General features: G+C 40.8%; 1 protein-coding gene across 3 annotated transcripts in view; it reads left to right on the top strand.

Moving 5' to 3' along the window:
- Positions 1-26,006, top strand: part of adamtsl3 (ADAMTS-like 3) — a 760,337-nt gene that overhangs the window by 513,026 nt on the left and 221,305 nt on the right. For all 3 annotated transcript variants that reach the window (XM_063065855.1, XM_063065856.1, XM_063065857.1), the window contains one exon: positions 214-371. In XM_063065855.1, coding sequence (XP_062921925.1) covers positions 214-371 — 158 coding nt within the window. The remainder of the gene's footprint in view (positions 1-213; positions 372-26,006) is intronic.

Genomic DNA, 26,006 nt, shown 5'->3' with positions numbered 1-26,006 from the left:
TGTGTTTTTGAATAGAAAAGTTCAAAAATTAAAACAAATGTTTTGAGCCAATAATGCATGTTAATTTCCATTTACTTATGATCTGTCAACACGTTTAGAAAACTGTAGTTGCTTAACAAATCTGTGATTACTTATTTCTAGACATATGGAAAATATTTCATATTAGAAAGTCACAGATGTACTGTATAGTTACCTGAATCCAATTCATTTCAGATATAGAATCGAAAACTCTCCAGGGACATAAAGGAGAGCACAACCTAAGTGCTTCTGGTGTATCTGTCATTGAGAACACCACTGTTGAGTTCCAAAAAGGTTCGGATAAGGAGGTTCTCAAGATGAAAGGTCCACTTGGTGCAGATTTTATTATTAAGGTAATTATTTTTATATTTCTTAATATTTGTGAAGAGTAATTTATTACAAAAGTATTAACTTCATATTTATGTTGTCATTTATATGTAATGCATCAAGGCCATCAGCTGCCAATTTTTAACAACATCAAGGGTGGTGCAGTAGCATACTGGTTAGCACAACGCTTTACAGGCAACCTGGGTTCAATTCTTGATGCTAACTGTAGAGAATTTGTGTGTTTTCCCGTGGCCGAGTGGTTTCCTCCAGGTGCTCTGGTTTCCTCCAGGTGCTCTGGTTTCCTCCCACAGTCCAAAGACATGCTGTTTGATTGGTTAATTGGTCATTGTAAATTGTCCCATGATTAGGCTAGGATTAAATCCACTGATTGCTGGGTGCTGTGGCTCTCAGGGCTGGAAGAGCCTATTCCACGCTGTATCTCAATCAATAAATAAATATTTATTTCTACTTATTGACTGGATGCTACAGTAGCCGGAAGGAGAGGAGATTAGAGGTCCAGGGAAGTAGATAGACATCAGCCAGTCGGGTTGGTGGGTACCTTCTGAGGGGAATAATGCTGATAGTGATTTTTGGCAAGGTATACATCTCTAGAGTTAGAAAATATGTGATAGCATTGCACCAGTAGTAGTTTTATGTGTGCTATCATGCATTTTATAACACTACCCTAAAATAAGCATTTCTGAAAAGTGGCCAATATAAAGTACAACATAAATATTCGACCTAGTAGTATTTTGTCATCAGTGATCCCTCAACATTGAAATTTGTCACAATGGTAGCTGAGTTCAAGCACTTTTCATCAAATATTATAAAATTCTACATTGAAAACTATGTCATTGTTGGCACTCGCAGTACAGTGCCCAATTTCAGTAGAGTGTATCATTTCATTTTTAGAAAAATATTTGTCGGTTGTTTATTTTGGAAAAGTCAATAAAAACCCTAGGACACATATAATCATATGGATTTGTGGAGAATTTATTCAGGAATTCAAATAAGTAATCACTTTTTTAGATATATTCCATATTAACATCAGTACAGCAGAAAATGTTACCCCCCCCCCCCCCCAAAAGGTAAAAAACCTCATTTGGAGCGATTTCTGGGGTTTTGTCAATGTCATGATATTTTTCATATTGTTGTATCAAATCAAAACAATCTTAAGCTTTTGTCATAGCATATAGAATTACAGTACAATAATTCAAATGTGGAGTTCCACATGGCCATAACCTAGGCCCCATTTGGTTGTAAAATGAATATATTTAATCAAAGACTGCTTTCCATACTTTGTTTTCCATACTTTCATAACCTATTAATAATCATAATAATTTTCCAAGTCTTCCACATCTTCCACATCTTCATCTGAACTTTCCACACTCTCTGAGGTGGATGTCTGGTTCTCGCAGTCTGCCAGTCTACACATGTCAGTACACCTGAGGCCATTTGCAACACACATACATCTTGGGAGTGAACATTTTTTTAGACAGTTACAGGCCAGTAGATCCAGGACGGCATCGGGTGCTGGCTGGCCTTCCATCCAGTGCACCACCAACTGTTCAGCTTCCTCTTCTCCCTCCATTTTCCATCCTCTGCCAACAGGGCTTGGCACTTGTGGGTCCTTCTCCATATACCAGCCTGGTGGTTGGTTCACTGTGCATGTTTTGTTAAGTGGTCTTTGCATGGTGGGAGTTGATGACTTTCAATTTCACCTTTTTTGGCACAGAAAAGGTGATACCTGAGCTCATTGACCTTAGAGGTCGATGCTTTTGGGGTGTATAGAAGACATGTAAATGCCTCCAGTTTGTCCATCAGTTCTGGGAGAGGTCCCATTCCTGACCCAACTCTAAGAATGTGTCCTGAGTTTCCCTGTTGCTGGTCAGAAGTTTTAGGGCACTTGTCTTACCTTTGCCTGCAAAAACGCTTACAGTGTCACATCCTGTATATGCGTGCAACCCGATGAGAGCCCTACAAACCTCTATGCCAACAGTGGCAGCAACCTTCCTGATGTCTACAAACCTTGTACGGGTTCTAGTGCCACGCTTCTAGAACAATAGGGCCTCAATCTTGTCACAAGATGCCAAAGACATGATAAAGACATCTGTGTCTTCTGAGCAGATCACAACAGATTGGTATCCCTCTCTTGTGGCATGGGCAGCATGGAGAAGTAGGCGGCCATCTGCTTCTTCTTGTTGATACTGAAGAGCTGACACCTCCTCACTGTCTTGAAATGTGATTCTGTAACATTTGTCATTCACAGTTGCATACAGAATCTTCTCCTGTAGCTTTGCTCTGTACTCCGCCTTCCTTTATTCATGGACTATGAAGCTAATGAGACTACTTTTGTTACTGACTTTGGTCAGGAAGCTCCTCCACTGCCTCACCATCTGTGTGCCTGTGATATCTTGCAACTCATGACCAGTCTCTTCACCCCGTAGATATCTTTCACTATTCTTGATAGAGTTCTCCTTGTATGTGTTGAACACAACATCTATTCTGCTACTCTGACTGCCTTCCCTCAGAGCCATACCCAGAATTGTTGTGGCAACGTCTCTGAAAGTAACTTGATCACCTTTCACTCTTTGGACCAAGATCCTTCCATCAACCAATGTAGCAGAGTTTCCTGGAGTTGCTCTTCTACTGCTACATTTTTCTGCAAGGTTGTGGCTAAAGTAGCTTTACTTGTCTTTCTCAGTGATCCTTCTGGTGTGGACAGGGCCCAGGGCAATGGTCCAAGGGGATGAGAAAGGATATTCTCCGTACATAGACTGCACCCTTGTGCTATCACTATGATGCGTCCAAACAAAGACCTGTCTGCTTTCAAGATGATCCATTTGATCCCTCACATTTGATTTCATTTATCCCTTCTCACACATATCACTGAATGTTTTTAGCTTGTTGGTTTTCATTGGGCCATGGAATTTCTTTGCTGGTGGGTCTTCCTCTAGTCTCTCATCCTTGAGGGTTGCATGGCATTGCTCACCAATCTCATATACCTTCATCAGGTTGGAGGCAATGTCCTTGGGGGCTGCCTTTGCTGTGGAGATGCTAATAAGGTCCCACTTCTCTGCAAATGGGTTGACCCATTCATGTATGAGGCTAACCACTGCCTAAACTGCTTCCTCATCTTCCTGGATTCTTGGCCACTGTAGCTCCGCATAACAAAGCTCTGATTTGTTGCCTTGCACCATCTCCCTTAACTGTCCCAGGAATGCACTGCGGTGCTTAGCTGTTATGTAGTAATGCTTGATAGCTCCAGCATTCAGGCTGAACCGTGATGTGCCTCCAGGAGTCTGTGTGTCTTTGTTCACTGTGGCTTCAATAGCCTGGTCCACAGGGATCTGCCCAAAGGGGTTGTTACTTGACAGCTGCACTGAGAATTGGCCTGTCTCGAAGGCCTCATACATTGAAGGATTCTTCTCTGGGAGGTTCATCATTTGAGCAAAGTAAGGGGACAGGTACCTGGCATAATTCATCTTATCACAGGCAAAGCACCATGGGATCATGGTTCTTATAGCATGGAGGTGCAACTCCCAGTCCCCCTCACGAGAGGCGCGCAGAAGCCCAAGTACTACGTTCTCTACCATGTCAATGTATGATATCCAGAATGTGGATAGGTCTCCATTGTTGTGACAGAGGTGTTCCAGAAAGAAAGTCTGTCCACAAGGTTATCAGCTCAGCTAAGAGTGGACTTTGCAGCAGATTGTTCAACTTCTGTTGGTTCAAGACACTGGCCATGTCATTCACATGGTCTAAGAATGATTTGATCATCCCACTCCTCTCTGGAACGTTGTCCTCAACCCATGGTGTGAACTCTGCCCATGCGAGTCCCATCAGTGCTTCATAGATGTACTAGTGGACCCTGACAGTACGATTGTAGTGTTTACCATCAAGGACTCCATTGATGGACCCCTCTGCGACAGTTCCAGCCACTATGCATACGTCCTTTAGACCAGCATCCCAAAATCGCTTTCCTAGGATGGCTAAGGCATTACATATGGTATGGAATGTCCCCATCCTGAGAAGAGTGTTGGAGAAGCGCCCTTTGTGATTCCAGGCAATTACAGTGGCCTTTTGCATAGAGTGCCTGATCCATGACTACCACAATTGTTTCTAAATTAAGTTCCTTCCTGATTAGCTCTGATTGGTTCAGGATTTCAAATACTGTGGTCAACTCTGTGGCTGGTAAATTGGTGGTTGGCAGATACCCAACAATATCTTGTGAGATTGATTCTTGGTCCCTGGTGCTGATATTAAAACCAGTCCAGCTTGAGATTGTCTGATTCTCTGGATCTGTTTGCCTTGCAAGTGTCCACACCAGGTTCTTCTTGCAAGCAAGAAGAGCAGCTTGCTTGGTTTCCTGGACACAATGTTCTCTGGTTGGGAGAGGTTGTGGGCCCACACGTGCACCTGCTACATATACTTCCAGTTCTTGGTCCTCAATGGTGACTGATCTCTGTTTCAGTTTCTCAATGTGTGGAAGCTCAGCTCTTGGCCGATGTGTTCTATAGACACTGGCCTGTACCACTGTGCCATTGACTCTGTGTGATGTACCCTTTCCAGTGAGAGTTTCCGCAAGTCTATCGATATTGTCCCATGCAAGATTGGTGAAGACTTGAGGCTTGATGGAGGCTGGAAGTACAACTCTCTGGTTGGAGGCTGTTGCTAGCTTTTGGAGACACAGAGCAGTGTCGTTCTCTTCAAGTTGGGAGTAAGACACCCCATGCCCAAGCCTGTTGAGTGTTTGGATGAGCTCATTGTTACCCATCAGTGTTTTTACTGCATAAGGAAGTAGAAGGTGCTTTGGTGGTTTATGTTGACCACATGTCACAGCATATATTATGTCCTGACTAAATGACTGAACCAGAGGCAGTGACCCTCTGTGTTTGAGTCTTGGTGTCAGGATTTCCAGTGAGCAGTCCAACAAGGAGCTGCTCTAGTTGATCCGGTATGGAGGTATGAGCACTGTCTTTCACATCAGATGGATGGAATGGCCAGGGAGTCACAGTCATCTCCTGTCTAATGATTGATTTGATATGTGATGAAGTCTGATCTATGATCTTGTCGAAATTGGTTGCCTTGGCCCTCCAAACTTTGCGTTCCCTCTGTAGAGTTTGACTTTCCAAGACAACGTGCCTTAATGATACACTTTCAGGAACCATTAACAATTTTCCTTTGTCATCTGAAAATATATCTACTGAACTGCCCAGCTCAGATTCCAGTTTCCTACGAATGTGCTCCCTTGTAGAATCCAGAAAGGTACCACCACTGCAATGCTATCCCATATTTTCTAGCACTAGGGGTGTATACTTAGCCAAAAATCACTATAAGAATTATTCCCCCCAGATGGTACCGGTGGCCCAAATTTGGGGTCCTGGCTCATGGACTAAGAGAAGTGGGCTGGCGCATGAATATCAGTGTCTGCAGGAGACATTTTCTTTGCATAGTGAGACCACCACAGAGTCCACCCAGTTACTCCAGGTAGGAGGTTGTCAAGGAGTCCTTAAGGACATGGTGCTGTATATGATTCCCTGTACTTGGAGATCACAGGAGATCAGAGATCTTACTGAATTCAGAACAAGCAGTTTGAATTTTAGTCATTTAAGTAGCATGGTTTCAAAGAAAATGGAGTTAGGGTTCTGCTAGTAAATATTTGTTGGTTTTATTTATTTATTTATTGATTGACTGACATCCTTAATGTACCTGAGGAGTAAAAATCTTTACGTTACGTCGCTGTTATATGTGCAATGTGCAATTATAGTAATTTATAATAAATAGTATGTACAACAAGATTGTCAATATAACATAGAAATACAGTTGTATCAGCATGAACTAAGCAGTCTGATGGCCTGGTGGAAGAAGCTGGCCTGGAGTCTGTTGGTCCTGGCTTTTATGCTGCAGTACTGTTTCCCAGATAGTTGCAGCTGGAACAGTTTGTGGTTGGGGTGACTCAGATCTCCAATGATCCTTCAGGCACTTTTTACACACCTGTGTTTGTAAATGTCCTGAATCGTGGGAAGTTCACATCTACAAATGTGCTGGGCTGTCCACACCACTCTCTGTAGAGTCCTGCAATTGAGGGAAGTACAGTTCCCGTACCAGGCAGTGATGCAGTTGGTCAGGATGCTCTCAATCATGCCTCTAAAGAAAGTTCTTAAAACTTGGAGGGGGCCATACCAAACTTCTTCAACCATCAACGGTGAAAGAGGTACTGTTTTGCCTTTTTCACCACATAGCCGGTATGTACAGACCAAGTGAAATCTTCGGTGATGTTTACGGTGAGGAACTTAAAGCTGTTCACCCTCTCAAACCCAGATCCATTGAAATCTATAGGGGTTAGCCTATCTCCATTCCTCCTGTAGTCCACAACCAGCTTCTTTGTTCTTGCGACATTGAGGGAGAGGTTGTTTTCTTGCACCACTGTGTCAGAGTCATGACTTCCTCTCAGTAGGCTGCCTCATTATTATTTGAGATTAGGCCAATCAACCAGTGTAGTGTCGTCAGCAAATTTAATTAGCAGATTGGAGCTGTGGGTGGTGACATAGTCGTGGGTATACAGAGAGTAAAGGAGGGGGCTTAGGACACAGCCCTGAGGGGCATCTGTGTTGAGGGTCAGAAGGACAGAAGTGAGGGAGCCCACTCTTACCACCTGCCCGTGACCTGACAGGATCCAGCTACACAAAGTAGGGTGAAGGCCAAGGTCTCTGAGCTTCTTGTCGAGCCTGTAGGGAAATATGGTGTTGAATGCTGAACTATAGTCCAAGAACAACAATCTCATGTAAGCATCCCTCTTCTCCAGATATGTAAGAATGGTGTGTATAGCTGTAGCTATTGCATCATCTGTTGATGTTTCTTTTTCAGAGAATTAATTTAACAGTGTCAGTATTAGTGATGACATATTTTACACGTTGCATTTTTATGTAACTTATGGGAGGGGTCCAGTGGAGGGCATTTATGCTGGAATAAAAGGCAAAGGAAAAGCCCACTAAAAATTCCAGAGTCAGGTTTTCCTGATGTGCAGTTTTGAGGCCCAAACATCATTCCCTATGATATCCCATGAGTCAAAGCTGCTAAACAGAAAATAATCCATTTATTCCAACTCCTTGTTTTATGCCTGTCAACCAACTCTCAAATCGTGTTGACGTACTGCTCCAAGTTTCAAGTACTCTAACTTTGTTTGTCAACCTCCTGTGTGAGATCTTGTCAAAAACCTTCAGTAAGTCCAAATAAACTGCATCCACTGATGCCCCCTCGTCTATTCTACTTCATCCAATAGGTTAGTCAAGCATAATTTCCTTTTCATAAATGCATGTTAAATTTGCTGTCATACACTTTTAAACATTTTTATATTCCATACTTAGTAATAGCTTAGAACATTTTCCCACCTACCAATATAAATTGGTATATCATCATGTACTGATGTACAGTGAAAAACTTGTCCCCTGCATATCATTAATGCCGATCAATTCATCACAAGACTGTATTGAGGTAATACAAAGTAAAACAACAGAGTACAGAATTAAGTGTTACAGTACAGAGTACATAGTACAGTGCAGGTAGACAATAAAGTGCAGGCCAATGCAAGGTAGATTGTGAGGTCAAGAATCTATTGTATTGTACTACAGAACTATTCAGTAGTCTTACAATAAGGTAGAAATTGTCCTTGAGCCTGATGGTATGTGCATTCAGGCTTTTGTATCTTCTGCCTTATAGGATGGGGGAGAAGAGAGAATGCTCGGGGTGTGGGGTTTAAATTATGCTGGCTGCTTTACTGAGGTACATACCAACAAGTGTACTTTGAGTCTATGGATAGGAGTCTGGATCTATGATGTGTTGAGCTGTGTCCACAGCTCTCTGCATATTGGGATCCTGTGCAGAGCAGCTGACATACCAAGCCGTCTTGCATCCAGCCAGGATGTTTTCTATGATGCATCAATAAAAATTCATGAGGGTCAAAGGGGACATACCAAATTTCTTTAGCCTCCTGAGGAAATAGAGGCGTTGGTGAACTTTCTTGGTCATGGTACCAACATAATTGGATCAGGACAGGATATCAGTAATGTTCTTTGCTTGGAACGTGAAGCTTTCAACCCTCTTGACCTCAACATTGTTGATGTAAACAGGAGCAGGTTCACTACCCCCTTGTTGAAGTCAAATACTGGTTCTTTTATTTTGCTGACACTGAGGGAAAGGTTGTTATCATGATACCATGTTACTAGGTTTTCTATTTCTCTCCAGAGAACAGAATCTGTCTCATAGGTTAGTCATTTTCAATTTGTTCCTCCCCGCAACTGAGAAACTGGGAGCACATTTGCAATAGCTATGCCAGTATTTGTAGCATTTTGGAACAGTGTTCTGTGATGCCTTTCAAAATTCTGGGGTGTTGATTAACAGATCCTTGGGAATTATCAGTTTCATTTTCATCAACTTCTCTAATAGTAGTTCTTTACTGATACTAATTTCTTTTACTTGCTTATTTGCACTGGACCCCAAGTTCTCTAGTGTTTCTAGAATTTCCATGAAGCCAAATAGAAAGTGTTTGTTAGAGTTCTGTGCCATTTCCTGATTTTCGATCATAAGTTGTCCCTTCTCACTTTTCCTTTTAAACAGCTATAGAAAGTTTATGGTCTGTCTTTTTTATATTTCTCACTATTTTACTTTTCCTTTTTTATTAATCTCTCAGTCATCCTTTGGTGAATTTGAAGATAATGCCAATCCTTTGGCTTGCAGCTTTGTTTTTGGCAAATTTCCAAGCCTTTTCCTTATTCATTGCCTTTAATTTCACCTCTAATTTATGGTTGAACCATTTTACCTGGTGTGTCTTTGGGCCTTGAAGAAATGGATATTTGTTACAGATCATTTTAAAAATGTTATTTTAAGTGCAAGCCATTACCTGTGCATTGTTACACTCTCTATTGCAAATATACCATCTGTCTCAGCCAACCTGCCCCCATATCTTCAGTTTCTTTTGCTTATATTTGAAAACCCTCGTTTCAAATTGAAGCACATCTCTTCTGAATTTGATATTAAATGTTATCAGATTATGGTTACTCATTCCTAAATTTCCCTTTTCAGCAAGATGATTAATTCCATCTTACAATGATAGTATGAATGTAGTCAGCCTGTTTCCCTAGTGAGCTCCTCAATATACTGATCTAGAAACTTATATTGTACATATTCCAGGAATTCATCCTCTTTATTGGTGGTACCAATATGATTTAACCATCTCGCCATAATTCCTATATTAACCCGGTTTCATGCACCTCTATTTTCCTTATTTGTACCATGCACTACATCACAACTATTGCTCAGAAGCCTGTACTACTTTTTGTACTCCTCACCTGGTTTCACCTATCACCTGCCAGCTTACTCTCTCTCCCCCCCACCTTCTTATTCTGGCTTCTTCCCCCTTCTTTTCCAGTCCTGATGAAGGTCTCGGCTTGCAACATCAACTCTTCCCCCCCTCCGGCCCCCATGGATGCTGCCTGACCTGCTGAGTTTCTCCAACCCAAACTAATCCTTGTTCTGTGTCACAGTCTACCTGTCGGTAGTTTATAACAGGGGTCCCCAACCTTTTTTGCACCGCGGACCGGTTTAATATTAACAATATTCTTGCGGACCACCCGACCGGGGGTGGGGGAGGGACGCATGGCCGGGGGGGGTGGGGGGGTGTTAATCACGACCGGAAAATAGGTGATAAGTCACTTATAAGTGGCTAATACATTCAATTTCTTTTCTAAAGGGGTTTATCTAATGAATTTAATATTAAACACACAGCGCATATTTTCCTCGCATGAATGTAGTGATAACAGTGGTTCCCAACCTCCGGGCCGTGGACTGATACATTGCCGTGAAGAATGCAGCGGTACAGTGGTAGTCCGAATGCACCCAGCACATCTTTAAGAAAAAAGCCGAAATAAACAAGCTAATTGATTTGGTGCCACTCAGCACATAAATGTTGGCCCAGAACAAAGGCAACACAATCGGATCTGGGCCAACATTTACGTGCCGGGTGGCACCTAATCAATTAGCTTGTTTATTTTGGACCTTTTCTTAAAGATGTGCTGGGTGCGTTCTGGCTACCGCTGTACCGCTGCATTCTTCGCAGCCCAGAGGTTGGGGACCACTGAATTATAAGTCAATAGCATCATAACATTATAAGTAATGTTTGGATATGAAACACACAGCACATATTTTCCCTGTATGAACATAAAAAATCATTGCAACACACCAATATCGCTGAATCAGTGGGAGCCCTGGGCTTGTTTCCCTGCAACAAGACGGTCCCATTGAAGGGTGATGGGAGACAGCGATACTCGAAGGGGGTTCCTTATGTCCAGTCTATTCCGCAATTTAGTTTTCATTGCATTCATCGCAGAAAACTCCGCTTCACAGTGATATGATGTTGGAAATGGAAGCAGTGTTTTCAGTGCTTTCGTGGCTATCTCGGGATATTCAGCCTTGACTTTGATCCAGAATGCCGGCAGAGATGTTATGTCAAACATACTTTTCAGCCCACCATAGCTTGCAAGCTCGAGGAGTTCATCTTTTTCCCGCGCTGACATGGATGATTCACCAGGGACATTCACAAATGGGTCACTGACCCATTCCTTTGCACGTCCTGGGTCATTTGCATCTTGGGTCACTGATGGCCTTGCGTGCATTAAAGTTCAACAGTGGGTGTGACAGGGAATGAGGAAAGGTGTAGCTGACTCATATCTTTTCATATCGCCAAATCATATCGTTTCCTCATAGCCCGGTAGCACATGCTTTGCGGCCCTGTACCGGTTTGCGGCCTGGTGGTTGGGGACAGCTGGTTTATAACAACTGAACTGATGTCATACCTCATCCCTGAATATCACATTCCCCCTGTTTGATATCAGAAGGGAAAGCTGTGTTGAGAGTCATTTTAGCTCACTCTCGCACCCCTCTGTATTTGTTGAGCCTTTCGAGTGACAAATTACTCAGTTTTGAGTCAGGAAACTCTAAGAGCAGTCGGAGCAAAATGAAAGCCTTTCAAAACAACAATCTTAGGTTTGGCCAAAGCCGTCTTTGCATGCCTACTCCCACTTGTAAACTAGCCAAGAAAGTTAAAAATTGTTCGTTCTTGTGAGTCTATTACAGAAAGAAAAGTTGGTTGTGTATGAACGATGGTTCAAATGCAGGCACAAGATTCATATGCCTGAGCAAACTACAGAAACTTGGCTTCTACTGTTTTACATAAAATGAGCAATCTCCCTGCTTGACAGAAATGCTATGTGCCTTTGCCAACTTTGCTATTAATTAATTTGATCAAAGAATGAAACATACTCTGCTGAACATTGTTATGATTTTGGTTTATTACACTATCTTGGGTCCAGGTCCAATGAGTGGACACAGTAATGTCTAGGTAAACACAGTGGGACTGTTCTATTTATATATTCTGTAGCAGGATTGGATTTGACAAGAAGAAAAATATCAGATTGTGGCTCATTCAGCAAATAACTGTACTTTAAAAGAAATGTAAAGGAAAATGACTGAAGTACAAAAGGTATATTTAACATCTATTGTCAAAAGGTCAATGATGCATGTCATGTGATTATTATCAATGTAAACTTCCCTTCAGAAATATTAATGTAAAATATGTCTAGAGTTTGCCATTTAGTATATCTATCCTGCCAACTCCATTTACTTTGTCTGTCTCTAATTCCATAATATCTGTGGTTTATAATAATCTCTCAATCTCAAATCTAAAATTAACAAGTGCCCCAGCATCTATTACCATTTAGGGAAGGAAGTTCCAATCTTTTATTATTGCAGAAAGACTTGGATTTAATTTTTAGAATATGCCCCCAAGTCTCAAATTCTGTAAGCCTTGGAGATTGTTTGATTAAATCACCCTTTAAGTTCCCGAATGTCATGAATACCTGTGTTTGTGTAAGCTCTCCAGGTGGTTGAACCTTTAAACTCCAAGGATTGTTCTGGTAGTATAGCCTATTGAAGCATTCCATAGGTGCAGCATAACTTTTAATGTCCTTTTATTTGGGTCCTTTAGGTATAAAGGCCAACTGCATTATCTTTTTTGATTTTTTTATTTTCCCATGAAGTCTACAAGTATGATTATAATTTTTTTTTACAGTTACTTACATTATACGCATACGATTGCTGTGATTGATGTCAAATAACACAAGAAAATGGGTGTAGGAGCAGGCCGTCATTAACGAAGATCATATCTGATTTAAGCTGGCCTCAATTCCTCTTCTGTGCCATTTTTCCACACCTCGGTTCCTTGATCATTATTTAATGAGTTCAGAGATGATCTCTGAGCCAACTCCATTTACTTTGTCTGTCTCCAATTCCAATGTTTATCCACCTCTACTTTAAATACTATTAATTCTCCAGCTTCTACTGCCCACCAGTGCAGAGAAATTTCGAAATTCACTAACCTCGATGAGAGGATATGTTTAGGTACACCTTAGTTTTAAATGATCAGCCCCTTATCATGTAGTTATGTCCCTTTGTTTGAAACTCTACCATGAGTGGAAAAAAAAACACCTATCCTGTCGATCCACCTTGGGACCTTACTTGATTGAATAAGGTCATCCCTCATTGCTGCTATACTCTCTCTGATCTTGTGGCTAGGCACAACTGATACACCATCTGTAAAATATGCCAATGACTCCGCAGTGAAAATCTCAGATAGTGATCTGGATATGTACAGGGGTGACCTAGATCAGCTGGTTGAGTGGTGTCACAGCAACAACCTTGCATTGATCTTCAGCAAGACCAAGGAATTGATTGTGGACTTCAGGAAAGGGAAGTTAGGAGAACACACGCCCGTCCTCATTGAGGCATTGGCGGTGGAAAGGGTGGACACATTCAAGTTCCTGGGTGACAACATTGCTGAGGACCTACCTTGGCTCATCACATTGATACAATCGTGAAGAAGGTATGCCAGTAAAGTTTGAGGAGATTTGGTATGTCACCAAAGACTCCAGCAAATTTCTACCGATGTTCCATGGAGAGCATTATGACTTGTTGCATGACCGCCTAATATGGAGGGAGGTTCCAATGCACAAGATTAAAAGAGGCTGCAGAGGGCTGTAGACTAACCAGCTCCTTCATGAACATAACTCTTTCAAGGTCATCTTCAAAAGGTAGTGTGTTTAGAAGATAGTGTCTATCATGAAGGGTCCTCACCAACCAGGAGATGCCCCTTTCTCATTACTACAAAGAGGTATAGGAGTCTGAAGACCCACACTCAACTTTTTAGGAACAGCTTCTCCTCCTCTCCAATCAGGTTTCTACAGTCCATGAGCACTACCTCACTCTTCCTCTTTTGCACTATTTATTTAATTTTGTTTTTGTAATATATACTAATTTTTATGTCCTGCACTGTACTGTTCCCACAAGACAACAAATATGTTGGGGTGGAGTGGGGGGGCGGGGAGGGTTTATGTTGGAGTTGCATGCAGATGGAAACCAAAGTGCCAGGATAGCTGGTAGAATGGTTGTGAGGTAAGTATATGTTAAGCCTACATCCAAAGACGGGAATCGAAAGGTTGAGCATGGTGGGACCAATATTCTGAGCTGTGTCTATTTCAGTGCAAGGACAATTGTAAGGTAAGACAGATGAGCTTAGAGCATGGATCAGCAGATGGAATTATGATATCGTAGGCATTAGTAAACTTGATTGCGGGAGGGGCAGGACTTGCAGCTCAGTGTTTCGGGATTCCATTGTTTTAGTCACAATAGAGGAGGTGGTATTAAAGGGGGAGGGGTGGCATTACCCTTCAAGGGAAATGTCATGGCAGACTGCAGGACTCGTCCAATGAGGCTATATGGGTGGACCTGAGTAATAGAAAAAGGATGACCACATTAATGGGATTATACTGTAGACCCCCAATAGTCAATAGGATTTAGAGAAGCTAATTTGTAGCGAGATAACAGAGAAATAAGTTTGTGATAGTAGGTGATCGTAACTTTCCACATATTGACTGGGATGCCCATACTGTAATCGCACTGGATGTTCAGGAAGGTTTCCTTAATTAATACATAAAGGTCTCCAAATGGAAAGAGCAAAATACTGTATCTTCTGTAATGGAATGAGGCAGGGCAGGTTACAGAAGTGTGTGTAGGGGATCACTTTGGATCTAATGATTATAATTCTATTACATTTCAAGGTAAACGTAGAGAAGGATATTACTGGTTGAGATTCTAAATTGGAGAAACGCCAATGTTGATGGCATCAGAAAGGATCTGGCAGGTGTGGATTGAGTAAGGTTGTTTTCTGGAAATGGGATGCTTGGTAAGTGGGAGACCTTCAAAAGTGAAATATTGAAGGCACAGAGTTTGTAAGTTGCTGTCTGAATAAAAGGCAAGGCTGACAGATTTAGGGGGAAATTGAGTCTCTGGTAGAGAAGAAGAAGGAGGTGCATAGCAAGTATAAGCAGTAAGGCATTTGATAAGTATAAAAATGTAGGAGGGAATCAGGAGGTCCAAAAGAAGGTATGAGGTTGCACTGGCAGACAAGTTGAAGGAGAATCCCAAGGGGCTTCTACAGATAAATTAAGAGTAAATATATAACACAGGGCAAAATGAGTCCACTTGCAGATCAGCGGGGTCATCTATGCATAGAGCCAAAAGAGATGGGGGAGAGCTTAAATAGATTTTTTTTGCTTCTGTAGGTGGACACAGACACCATAGAGCTGAGGCAAAACAGTAGTGAGGTCATGAACTGGATTTGGATTACAGGAGAGAAGCTGATTGCCAACTTGAAAAGGTTAGCTAGAGACATCCCCAGGGCCCAATGAAGTGTCCCCTTGGACCTTATGGGAGGCTAGGGAAGAAATCACACGGGCATTGGCAGAGGTATTGTACGTTCCTATTAGAGAAAAGGCAAGCTAACAGGTTCAGGAAACCTGGGTTTTCAAGGGATATTGAGTCCCTGCTAGGAAGAAGAAGGTGGTACAGAGCAGTTATGGGCAGTAAGGAACACATGAGGCACTTGATGAGTATGAAAAATGCCAGTGGCATACAAATATGCATTAAAAAAAATTGTCCTTAGCCATGGAGGTGCTGGAGGACCTGAGAATTGCTCATTTATTCTGTTGTTCAAGAAAGACTCGAAGACTAAGTTGGAAGAGGACATAGGGATTCAAATAAACTGAGCCTGATTAGGGATAGTCAACGTGGCTTTGTGCCTAGTAGGCCGTGTCTAACCAGAATTTTTCAAAAAGGTTATCAGGAAAGTTGATGAAAAAAAGGAAATGGACATTGTCTACTTGGACTTTAGCAAGGCCTTTGACAAAGTCTTGCATGGGAGGTTGGTTGTATTGGATTCAACATTGCCTTCACGGGAGAGGGTAATGTTAAATCCAGTTTACTAGTGATAGTAGTCTGACAGCCTCTTTCACTGGAGACCTGTGGTTACTGGTGTGCCGCAGGTATTGGTGCTGGCTCTGCTGCTGTTTGTCATCCATATCAATGATTTGAATGGTAGTGTGGTAAACTGGATTGGCAAATTTGCAGGTAACACCAAGACTGCAGGCATAGAGAAGGGCAAGGAAGGCTACAGAAGCTTGCAGTGAGATTCGAGCCAGTTGGAAAAATGGACTGAAAGATAGCAGATGGAATTTAATTCAGGCAAGTGTAAAGACAAAGCAGGGTAGGACTATGCAGTGAAAAGAAGTACACTGAGGAATGTGGTTGGAACAGAGGGATCTGGAAATACAGATCCATACTTCCATGCAAGTGGCATCACAGCTGCATAGGGTCATAATGAGAACTTTTGGCATGATGACCTTCATAAGCAGAGTATTGAGTGCAGGAGCTTGGATGTTACGTTAAAGTTGTATTAGATGTCGGTGAGGCCATATGGAGTACCTCTGCAGTTCTGGTCACCTACCTACAGAAAAGATATCAAGATGATTGAAAGAGTACAGAGAAAGTCTACATGCATGTTGAAAAAATGAGAGTTATAGTGAAATATTGATTAGATTAAGACTTTATTCCCAAGAACGTACAAGAATAATGTGAGATTTGATCGAGGTATGCAAAACTATGAGGACCTTAGCTTGGGTAAATGCAAGCATGCATTTTCCACTGAGTTTGGGCGAGATTAGAACTAGAGGTTATAAGTTAAGGATGAAAGGAGAAATATTTGAAGGAAAGCTGAGGGGGAATTTCTTCATTTAGGGACTGGTGCCAGTGTGGACTGAGCTTAAAGGGAAAGTGGTGCCAGTGGGTTCAATTGGAACATGTAAGAATAAGTACATGAATAGAAGAGTTATGGAGGGCTCTGATCCAGGAGTGGTCAATGGAACTAGGTCAATGGACAATGAGACTAGGCAGAATAACAGTTTGGTATGGACTAAATGGACCAAAAGGCCTGTTTCTAAGATGTTATTTTCTATAACTCCAAATGTTGGTTCCTCCTATACTTACAACCACCCTAGCTGTACATAACAGTGGTGAGAGACAGAGTAAATATTTATTCTTCCACAACTCAAACTCATGAAAGCTATTAAGTGCTTTTTTTGGGTTTTTTTCCCATGGTGTCTGTCCTTATGTGGCAGTTTGTCCCCAAATCTCACTCCTCGTTTGCAATGACTGCTGTTTAAACCACACCCCTGGCATACCAGCTGTCAAAACGGTCAATGGACTTTGAACATCTAAAATTTCCACAAGAATATAGTTTTTTTTTAAAGTGCTCTTAAAAGTGTACCAAATAAAAATTAAATTAAAATGAGAGCTTTAAATAGATTAACATAATTAAAATACTTAACATGAGAAAACACATTATCATTTGAATTTAATACAATTCATGAAAAATCTGTAATTTACTCAAAACTTCCTCTTCTCCCTTTTAGCCAGTTCCCATGTGGTGCAATGGATGAAGTTACTGAGTCCAGTTTAGTGATCAGATTTTCCAAAGTAACTGCTGGCAAACAGTAGGAAGTTGAAGTCCAGATGCTAGATTCCATGAAAAGTTCAATATTAGAACACGGATGGAAAGGTGGTGCTGGAAGCTCAGGTCACATTTGTGGAGATGATCCTTAGAGACATTTCAGAACTCCAAGCTGCCCATATTTGTAAATACATATGTTGTACTATTGTATTCCAGTTTTTTTCAATTGTTCACCATTTGGAAACGAGCCAAAATGTCCAAAATAGATGGCCTCACTTTTTGGCCACAGTGAAGCTCATTTGCCACAAATCTACTTATTTATTCAATCTAAATGTAGCAAGTTGTATTTTCATTCACCAGTTTACATTGCTTACGCTGACACCTTTGTGTCATTTGCCAGTTTGTTTCATTAACTTCCCATTCCGTCACCATAAATGCTAGTGAGAACTATTCCTCTTGCAAGCTGTTCTGCAAGCACAAAGCAACCTTTAATTAGGTTTGTACACCTGCTTGATTTAAAACTGAGAGTGCTTGTAGAAGCAGTTAGATATAAAAGAAAGTTTCCATCTCCTGGCTACTGACATTTCAGATGAAAAACTTTCAAAACTGTAAGGTCTTCCTCCTCCTCCAGATGTACGAACATAAGAAATAGAAGCAGGACTAAACCATTTGGCCCCTTGTGTCCACTCTGCAATTTGGCTGATATTTTTCTTCAACTGTGCTAACTCCATGTCCCTTGATTCCATTAATAACTAAAAATCTATCAATTCTTGTCTTGAATATACTCTGGATTAATTTTTTTTACATAGAGCTGTCAAACAGTGTTATTCATTTAAAAAGATTCCTACATGTGAACCATAAACTTTGGTTTAGTGGAATGGAACCATTCCAAACATTTTATCAAACAGAAACTTCAGGAAATTACCATGTCTGTCATGGATCCTATGGGACAGATGTCCACATATTGATTTCACTTTTGTTCCATTAGAATAAATGAGCAGTGATCGCTATTACCTTTAGTGTGGCAAACCAAAATGCATATATTTTGCAATGTAAAAAGAAATCTACCTAACTTTGATCCAAAGGAAAATCATCTTTTAAAGTTCCAAAATAAAATGTATTTTCAAAGTTCAAAGTAAATTTATTATCAAGGTACATTAATGTCCCCATATCCTACCCTGAAATTCATTTTCTTGCAGGCATTCACAGTAGAACAAAGAATTACAAAATAATCAATGAAAAGCTACACATAAATACCGACAGGGAACAAAAGAAGACAAAATATATAAATGCAAAAAAAGCAATAATAATATTTTTGTGTCACAGATTGATGTTTTATATAGTAAAACATTTATTTTACACCTTGTATCTTTGGAGGGCTTTTTGAAAAACGTATTTTTAGTAATTAAACAACATGAATGGTCCAAAGGCATTGGGTGCTTACACAAATTGATATGCATCATTTCACAATGCTTTGCAGCAATAAATTTATGTGAAAGATGTCCTTATCATATTAGTCATAGTAGTAGTGCAGTAATTAGATGTAAAGCAAGGCATTTTTCATTCTCCAGATATGAATTATTTATTGTATGTTCTTTGTTGGCCATGAGAACATAATTGTGTCACTTTCTTGCAACCACTCGCTGGTAAGGTGGGAGACCCCAATGCCTTTGACTGACCAATGATGAAGGAGTGTGAGACATATCTGAGTGAGCAAGTTACTAGATTTGAAGAACATGGACCTGTTCACCTGATGCAGTAGACGTGCTGGGTGGCTTTAACAGTGCCAGTTGGCATCCATGGCTGCAAATTCAGAATGCACTTGATCCAAAAGATCTTGCACCTGTTCTCCTCACAATTATGTCTATGGAGTTCATGCACCTCACTTGTATTACTGTTCAAAACATAGTCTTTTTCTTACTTCAGTGAGGACAACACCAAGGAAGTGAATGACACAAGATTTCTTGAACTAAATTTTCTTCATATTCTCTCTGATGTTTTCACAAATTTTAGTTGACCAATTGTTTCCCATCTAGTTAAAACAACAATTTTAATTTCTGTGTAGTTTACAGTACAGTCTTAAACTCTAAAATTAAACTGCAGCTGAATATGCTTTGCCCGTTGTAGTTGATGAAGCAAAAAAAACTGATATGGTAGATCTGTGAAAAAAATAGTAAGCTACTAGCATTATAATTGCCTGCTGAAGGAGTTTGACTGCAACAAGTAAATACTACATTCCGTGGCTACTTTATTAGGTGTACCTGTACACTTGCTCGGTAATGCAAATAATATAGTCAGCCAATCCTGTGACAGCAACAAGATGATTAAAAGCATACAGACTTAGTCAAGAGGTGCAGTTGTTGTTCAGATCAAACATGAGAATGGGGAAGAAGTGTTATCTAAGTGACTTTGACCGTGGAATGATTGTTGGTGCCAGAAGGTGTGGTTTGAGTATCTGATAAACTGCTCTTGAAATTTTCACACACAACAGCCTCTAGAGTTTATAGTGAATGGTGCAAAGAACAAAAGCATCCAGTGAGGTGGCAGTTCTATGAATGAAAATGCCTTGTTACTGAGATAGGTTTTAGAAGAATGGTCAGACTGGTTCAAGATGACTGGAAGGCGGCAGTAACTCAAATAACCATGTGTAACATCAGTGATACACAGAAGAGCACTCTGAATGCACAACACATGGAACCTTGAAGTGGATAGGCTACAGCAGTAAAAGACCACAAACTTACACCCAGTGGACACTTTATAAGGAACAGGAGGTACCTAAAAAAGTGACCACTGGATATATTTGTTTTATAGTTTAGCAGAACGAAAAGGGAAAATGTGCAGTAAGAAAACAAAATGCAATGCCTTGTGCCAAGTGAAATTTATAAGTAATAGTTCAGTTGCGATCGTATTACACTCTGAGGGTCTTTTCAGATTCCTGTATAAACATTTATGTGCTCTAATTCATCTTGATATACACTGTTGTAAATGGCTAGCATGTTTAGTATTTGAAGCATATTAAATGAGTAACTTTATTGTCAAAATATTTTTATAAAAACATGAACTTTCAACATTTAGTTTTCACTATTGATTTCTTCAAATGGATTTACTACAATATTGGCAATACCTTGTACCTTATAATATATGATAGGAAAAAAGTTAAATAATCTCTTTTCCCTTGTCATTAAAATCTCCAGACTCAATATTTTATATTTGCATTATTTAATCTCCAGACATTTTTCTGTAGCTCTCTCTTTGCCAACTTAGACATTTTTTTCCTTTCTCTCTATCCCAGAGTTTCTCCCATCAGTAATTTGTCTTCCCCTAATCTACTTTTTATTCTCTCTGTAGAATATTCTTCCCTTTCCACTCATAATCACAACTTATCTGCATCTTTTCCCCTCATCTTTCCCTTCCTCTTTCCATCATATTTTTCGCAACCTCTTCTTTCCATTTTTTATCTATAGACCTCTGAGATATTCTTTCCCTGGATCTCATTTTTTTTTGGCTTCTCTCATTCATTTCCTCTGGAGTCCCCATTGGATATGGAGAAACCCTTAACATCCTAACCCTCAGTTAAGCAAATAATTTTGCCTCTCTATGGGCACGACGGAGGGAGTGGGAAGCCAGTAGCAGGGGCAGATTTGCATGTCTTCAGCTTAGATGGAATGTCTCATTTTATTCTCAATAAAGGAGAATAATTTGGGGACAGTAGTTAACAGCAGAGAAGAATAATAACCTACTGCTCAATATTTATGTCAAGGAACTATATTAACAGGAGTGGGAAAATGGCCAGACAACAGAGAACATAATTCATTGTTTAATATTGATTTATTGCAGATAGCAGAAAGACTTTTTATTTACGATAATGGAAGTTAATTAAAATTGTTAATCTACCATATCTGAAGTAATTACATCATAGCAAAGTTAAGCAAATTGGATTATGAACTAGCTTTGTACTACAAAAGCAAAGAAGTAATAACCAGCAGGATTTTAGAGTAATCCTGTGTCCAGGCCAGCAGATTCTATTGCCAGCCAGTGAACTGTGGATAGATAATACGCTGTTTTAGAAGTTCCACATTTCCACGGTAGCATAGTGGTTAGCAATTTGCTATTACAGCTTGGGGCATTGTCATTCAGAGTTCAATCCTGCCGTCCTATGTAAGGAGTTTGGATGTGCTCCCCAAGGAATGCATACGTTTCCCCCAGGTGCTCCAGTTTCCTCATGCAGTACAAACTTACTGGTTAGGAGGTTAATTAGTAATTGTTAATAGACCCGTGATTAAGCTAGGGTTAAAATCGGGGGTTGTTGGTGATGCAGCTCAAAGGGCTGGAAGGGCATACTTCATACTGTATCTCTAAATAAATAAATAAATTTCCAATTATATTAACTAAAACTTGACTTACCTGAGTGTTTCCTGTAATTATAGTTTCAGTGTATCTGAATAGTTGATCTCTCATGTACGAGGGTACTGCTGTGAAAATTGTTGTACCCAAAATAATGTCTTAGCTAAGTTTCTGGAATTAATCAATATACTCACGGTGGCCACGCAATTTGTCCTCACTATTCTATTGTTTCCCTGTTAGGCCAAGGCTTAACAAGTGTTTTGTTCCCATGTGTTGCCATTCCATCTCTTTAGTAACTAAAGAGAAAAACAACCTGCGCCCTAATATGAATTATGTTGAAGTGGTCAAATTTTATAGCTTGGTTAATTAATTTCAGGGGACGCCAATATCAGATCATCTGATGAAGGGTGTCTGCGCAAAAAGTCGACTGTTTATCCCCCTCCATATACAGTATATGCCTGATTTACTGAGTTCCTCCAGCATTTTGTGTGTGTTGCTCAAAGATTTCCAGCATTTGCAGAATCCCTTGTGTTCATTCTTAACAACAGATGTCTCATCATTTTGGTTGGATTGTCTGAAACCTTTCTGGAATTTCAATAGTGCTTAAGTAAACCTGATGAGACAACTGCAGAGTTACATCAACCACACCATACTGTAAGTTATAAGTTATAATTTAAGCTGGTATGATATTAAGTCCTCATCCCCTCCCATGACTTTTCTATTTACAAAGTCATGTCAGATGGTTAACGCAGAAGCATCTTCAAGAGTACAAAACCTTACTTGATGGAAACCAACTTTTATTTGCAGCACAAGAACATGAATTGTAGTCTTCTTAGAATGTGATGATGTAATTAATTCTGCAAAGGCTGTAGCCCATCATAAGGAAAAGTTGCACAGTGCCAGACCATGAGCTGCATTTTATTTCACTGATGCAGTCCTGACAGTGTGCCTCAATATTGACAGGCTAATGATATATCAGCTTCCATTAACGCTAAACAGCCAAATCAGTGCTCAGTTAAGAACTGCAGTGAATAGTCAGCTGAACTAACAGATCACCTGCCCTTTGTTTTGGGACTCGAATCCAGGTCAGCTAAAATATATAAAGCTATTATTTGAGCCATCCTTTTGCAAACAAGTTTAACTATTAAGTTATGACATAGCAATGCTTTTCCTGTAATCTCACAGTGGGATTAATCTTCAGTCGTTCAGCATTGTCATTGATTTGTAGCATCCCTGCCTTTGATTCCAAAAGTTTAACTGAAGCAGTCACCAGAGCAGCTCATTCAATAGGGTAAGGTTTTGTGTACATGTAGCATATGAACTCAGCAGCCACGTTATTAGTTACCTCCTGTACCTAATAAAGTGGCCATGAACTATCATTGCTGTTTCAAAACTGCGGCATTTTTAGGAGGTTACCACATGACAAAATATTCCCTGGTTTTTTTTTTGCAAAGGTACTTTAGTATGGAGGACTCCAGAATCTGTCTGGCTCTGCAGAAATCCACAGTAAGAAATGCTGTTCTGAGATTGTAGGTTTTATTTAATAAAATTAGTTTGAATTCTATTTTTCTTTGGCTTTGAAAGTATCTGCCAGGATCCGTACGTAGAATAGAAGTTCAACAATGATCATGCCTTTCCTATTTATGTCACCACCCCACCTGCTAGGAATTGAGAGTGAGACTGATTATCTGTTCCTGGGAAGGAGAGATGTTGTTGATAACACGATCCAGAGACGACTTGCTTGATGTAAAACTCGGTAAGAAGTAGTTGCCTTAGGCACAACTTAGCAGAGAGGATATAGCAGCATTGCTTCACAGTTGCTACTGTCAATTTGTTCAAGATCAAATTGTAATTTACTACCGGAATTCCAGTAGAAATTTGTCACTGTCAATTTAGATGATTTCCATTAAACAGTAATCTTTCTCTCTTGAACACTGAACCAGCCAATTGTCAGGTTTTATTCGCTCATCCCTAAACTATAAGATAGTGCTAGTGAAACACGGCGACATTTCTCAGGCAGCTAACAAAACTGCTAACAACTCTACTAAATATAGTTTCTCGGGAGTATGATCACTGAAGTCTGCAGCCTGTTATTTCTCCCTGGGAGGTGCGCTTTTAGACTGTCTGTACAACCTGGCGTTTTTGTGATATCCTGAAGGATTCAGCAAACTGGACGCTCGGGGATGCAGGTATTGCTAGAGCAGACTTGGGTCCGGTCTTAAACTTTGTGCCAGGTTGAAGCAACAGGGCTCGGGCCCGAACGCAGATAATGAACTGGTTTAGCCGATTTAATCGCCGAGCCAGATTAAAAAGATGAAGGTGTTGAGGCCGAGGGTGAAGGACAAACTGGTGTTCAGCTCACGACTCCAGGAGGCTTTACTCGCCTCAGTGCTGAACGAACTCTGCAGCTGTAGCCAGCAGCCAAAGGCACTCACCTCAGCACTGAACCTGTCTGCAGCCATCGGACTACTGGACTGGCTGCAGCACCGAACTGCCTCTGTGGCTGTGGACTTACTTTCGGGGACTCTGCAGTGCCTGTTCTGTGATTGTTTAGTTGCTTTTTTTTTTATTGTTTGCGTGATTTGTTCTTACTTTTTTTGCACATTGAATGTTTGACTATCACTGTGTTATGGATTTTTTCCGTCAATTTTGTTGTTTCTTTGTCTTGTGACTGCCTACAAGAAGATGAATCTCAAGATCATATGTGGTATACATACTTCATTAATAAATGTACTTTGATCAGATATCTGTGAGCTGTTGCATAAAGTAATTTTATTAAGCAGTCAGAATGACTCAGAGATGCTGGTGATTACTTGTACATGAGGAACATGGGATGAGTGAGCTGAAAACTTTCCACCCGAATACTGAATACAGCCAATTCATGTGCAGAACCCTCACAGAGTAAACACAAGAGATGCAAGGGGCACCACAGTCTGTGGAGACCCACAGTAAGGTTTTTACCTGGAAATCAAATTTGTTCCATCCACATGGAAATCATTTTGAATGGATAGTACAAACAATGTCAGATCTGCAACAAACACAAGCTTCATGGTTAACTCTCGTATTGATTCAAGGTACCAAAATTCACTCTGATACAACGTTGAAAGTCAATGCCCTGTACATGGTATATATTGTTTTCCCATGCAGAGAAAAAGTCAGTGACAGACTTAAAGAATGGAATATGGAAGTATAGGACAAGATTATTTCCCATGCTTTAAATTGGCAGGATGGAATTGGGAAATATCCTCAGATGGGTCCAATACTGTAGTTAGGCCGGAAGGGTTTGGCTGGAGGTGCAGTCATTTTTGGAATGCATCCTTTGGCTCCTGTACCTCCTCTTTGATGGGAATAGTGAGAAGGGGGCCTTGTCCGGATGGTGAGGGTCTACTATGACGGATGCCATGTTCTTGAGGCACCAACTCGTGAAAATGTTGTCGAAGCAGGGAGAGTTGTGCCCACGATTCGGGCTGGGTCTGCAAGCCTCTGCACCCTCTTGCACTTCCCTGTACATCAGTAGATCCACACCAGTCGGTGATGCCGCCAGTAAGAATGCTCTCCACTGGACATCTGTAGCAGTGTCTTTGGTGACATATCAAATCTCTAGAAACCTCTCATGAAGTATAGCCACTGACGTGCCTTCGTCATGGTCGCATCACTGTTTTGGGCCCAGGATAAAACTTCTTTGACACTGGCAACCAGGAACTTGAGGTCGCTCGCCATTTCAACTACTGACCCCTCAGTTAGGTTGGTGTGTGTTCTTCACACTTACCCTTCTTGAAGTCCACAATCAATCCCTTGATCTTGCTGACATTGCGTGTGAGGTCGTCATTGTGAAACCGCTCAACCAACTATCCAACACTACATCACTCCTGTAAGCCTCCTCATCGCCATCGAAGATTCTACCAACAAGCAGTGTCGTCAACAAATTTGTGGATGGCACTCGAGCTATGCTTAAGCACACAGCCTTGAGTGTAGAGCAATGGATTAAGCATACATCCGCAAGGTGTGACTGTATTGATTGTCAGTGAGGAGGAGATATTTTCACCAATCCACACTGACTGTGGTGTTCTAATGAAGAAGTTGAGGATCTAGTTGCAGAGGGAGGTAGAGAAGTCCAGACTCTGAAGCCTGCTGATTTGTTCTGAAGGTATGATTGTGTTGTACGTTAAGCTGAAATTGATAAACAGCACCCTGACATGCAGTATGTACTGCTGTCGTCTAGCCAGTGAGATTTTATCTGCTGTTGCAGCGGTTGGCAAGTTGCAGTGGGTCCAAGTCCCTTGCTCAGGCAGGAGTTAATTCCAGCCAGAACGAGCCTCTTGAAGCACTTAACAGTAGGATGTGAGTGCTATTGGTTGATAATCGTTGAAGCAACTCACTCTGATCTGCTTTGGTGCTCTGATTGCTGCCCTCATGACGC

The sequence above is a fragment of the Mobula hypostoma genome, chromosome 13 (genome assembly GCF_963921235.1).
Source record: "Mobula hypostoma chromosome 13, sMobHyp1.1, whole genome shotgun sequence".
In the NCBI taxonomy this organism is placed as follows: Eukaryota; Metazoa; Chordata; class Chondrichthyes; order Myliobatiformes; family Myliobatidae; genus Mobula; species Mobula hypostoma.
Note: the sequence above shows the minus strand (reverse complement) of the source record. Positions and strands in the feature narration are given on the sequence as shown.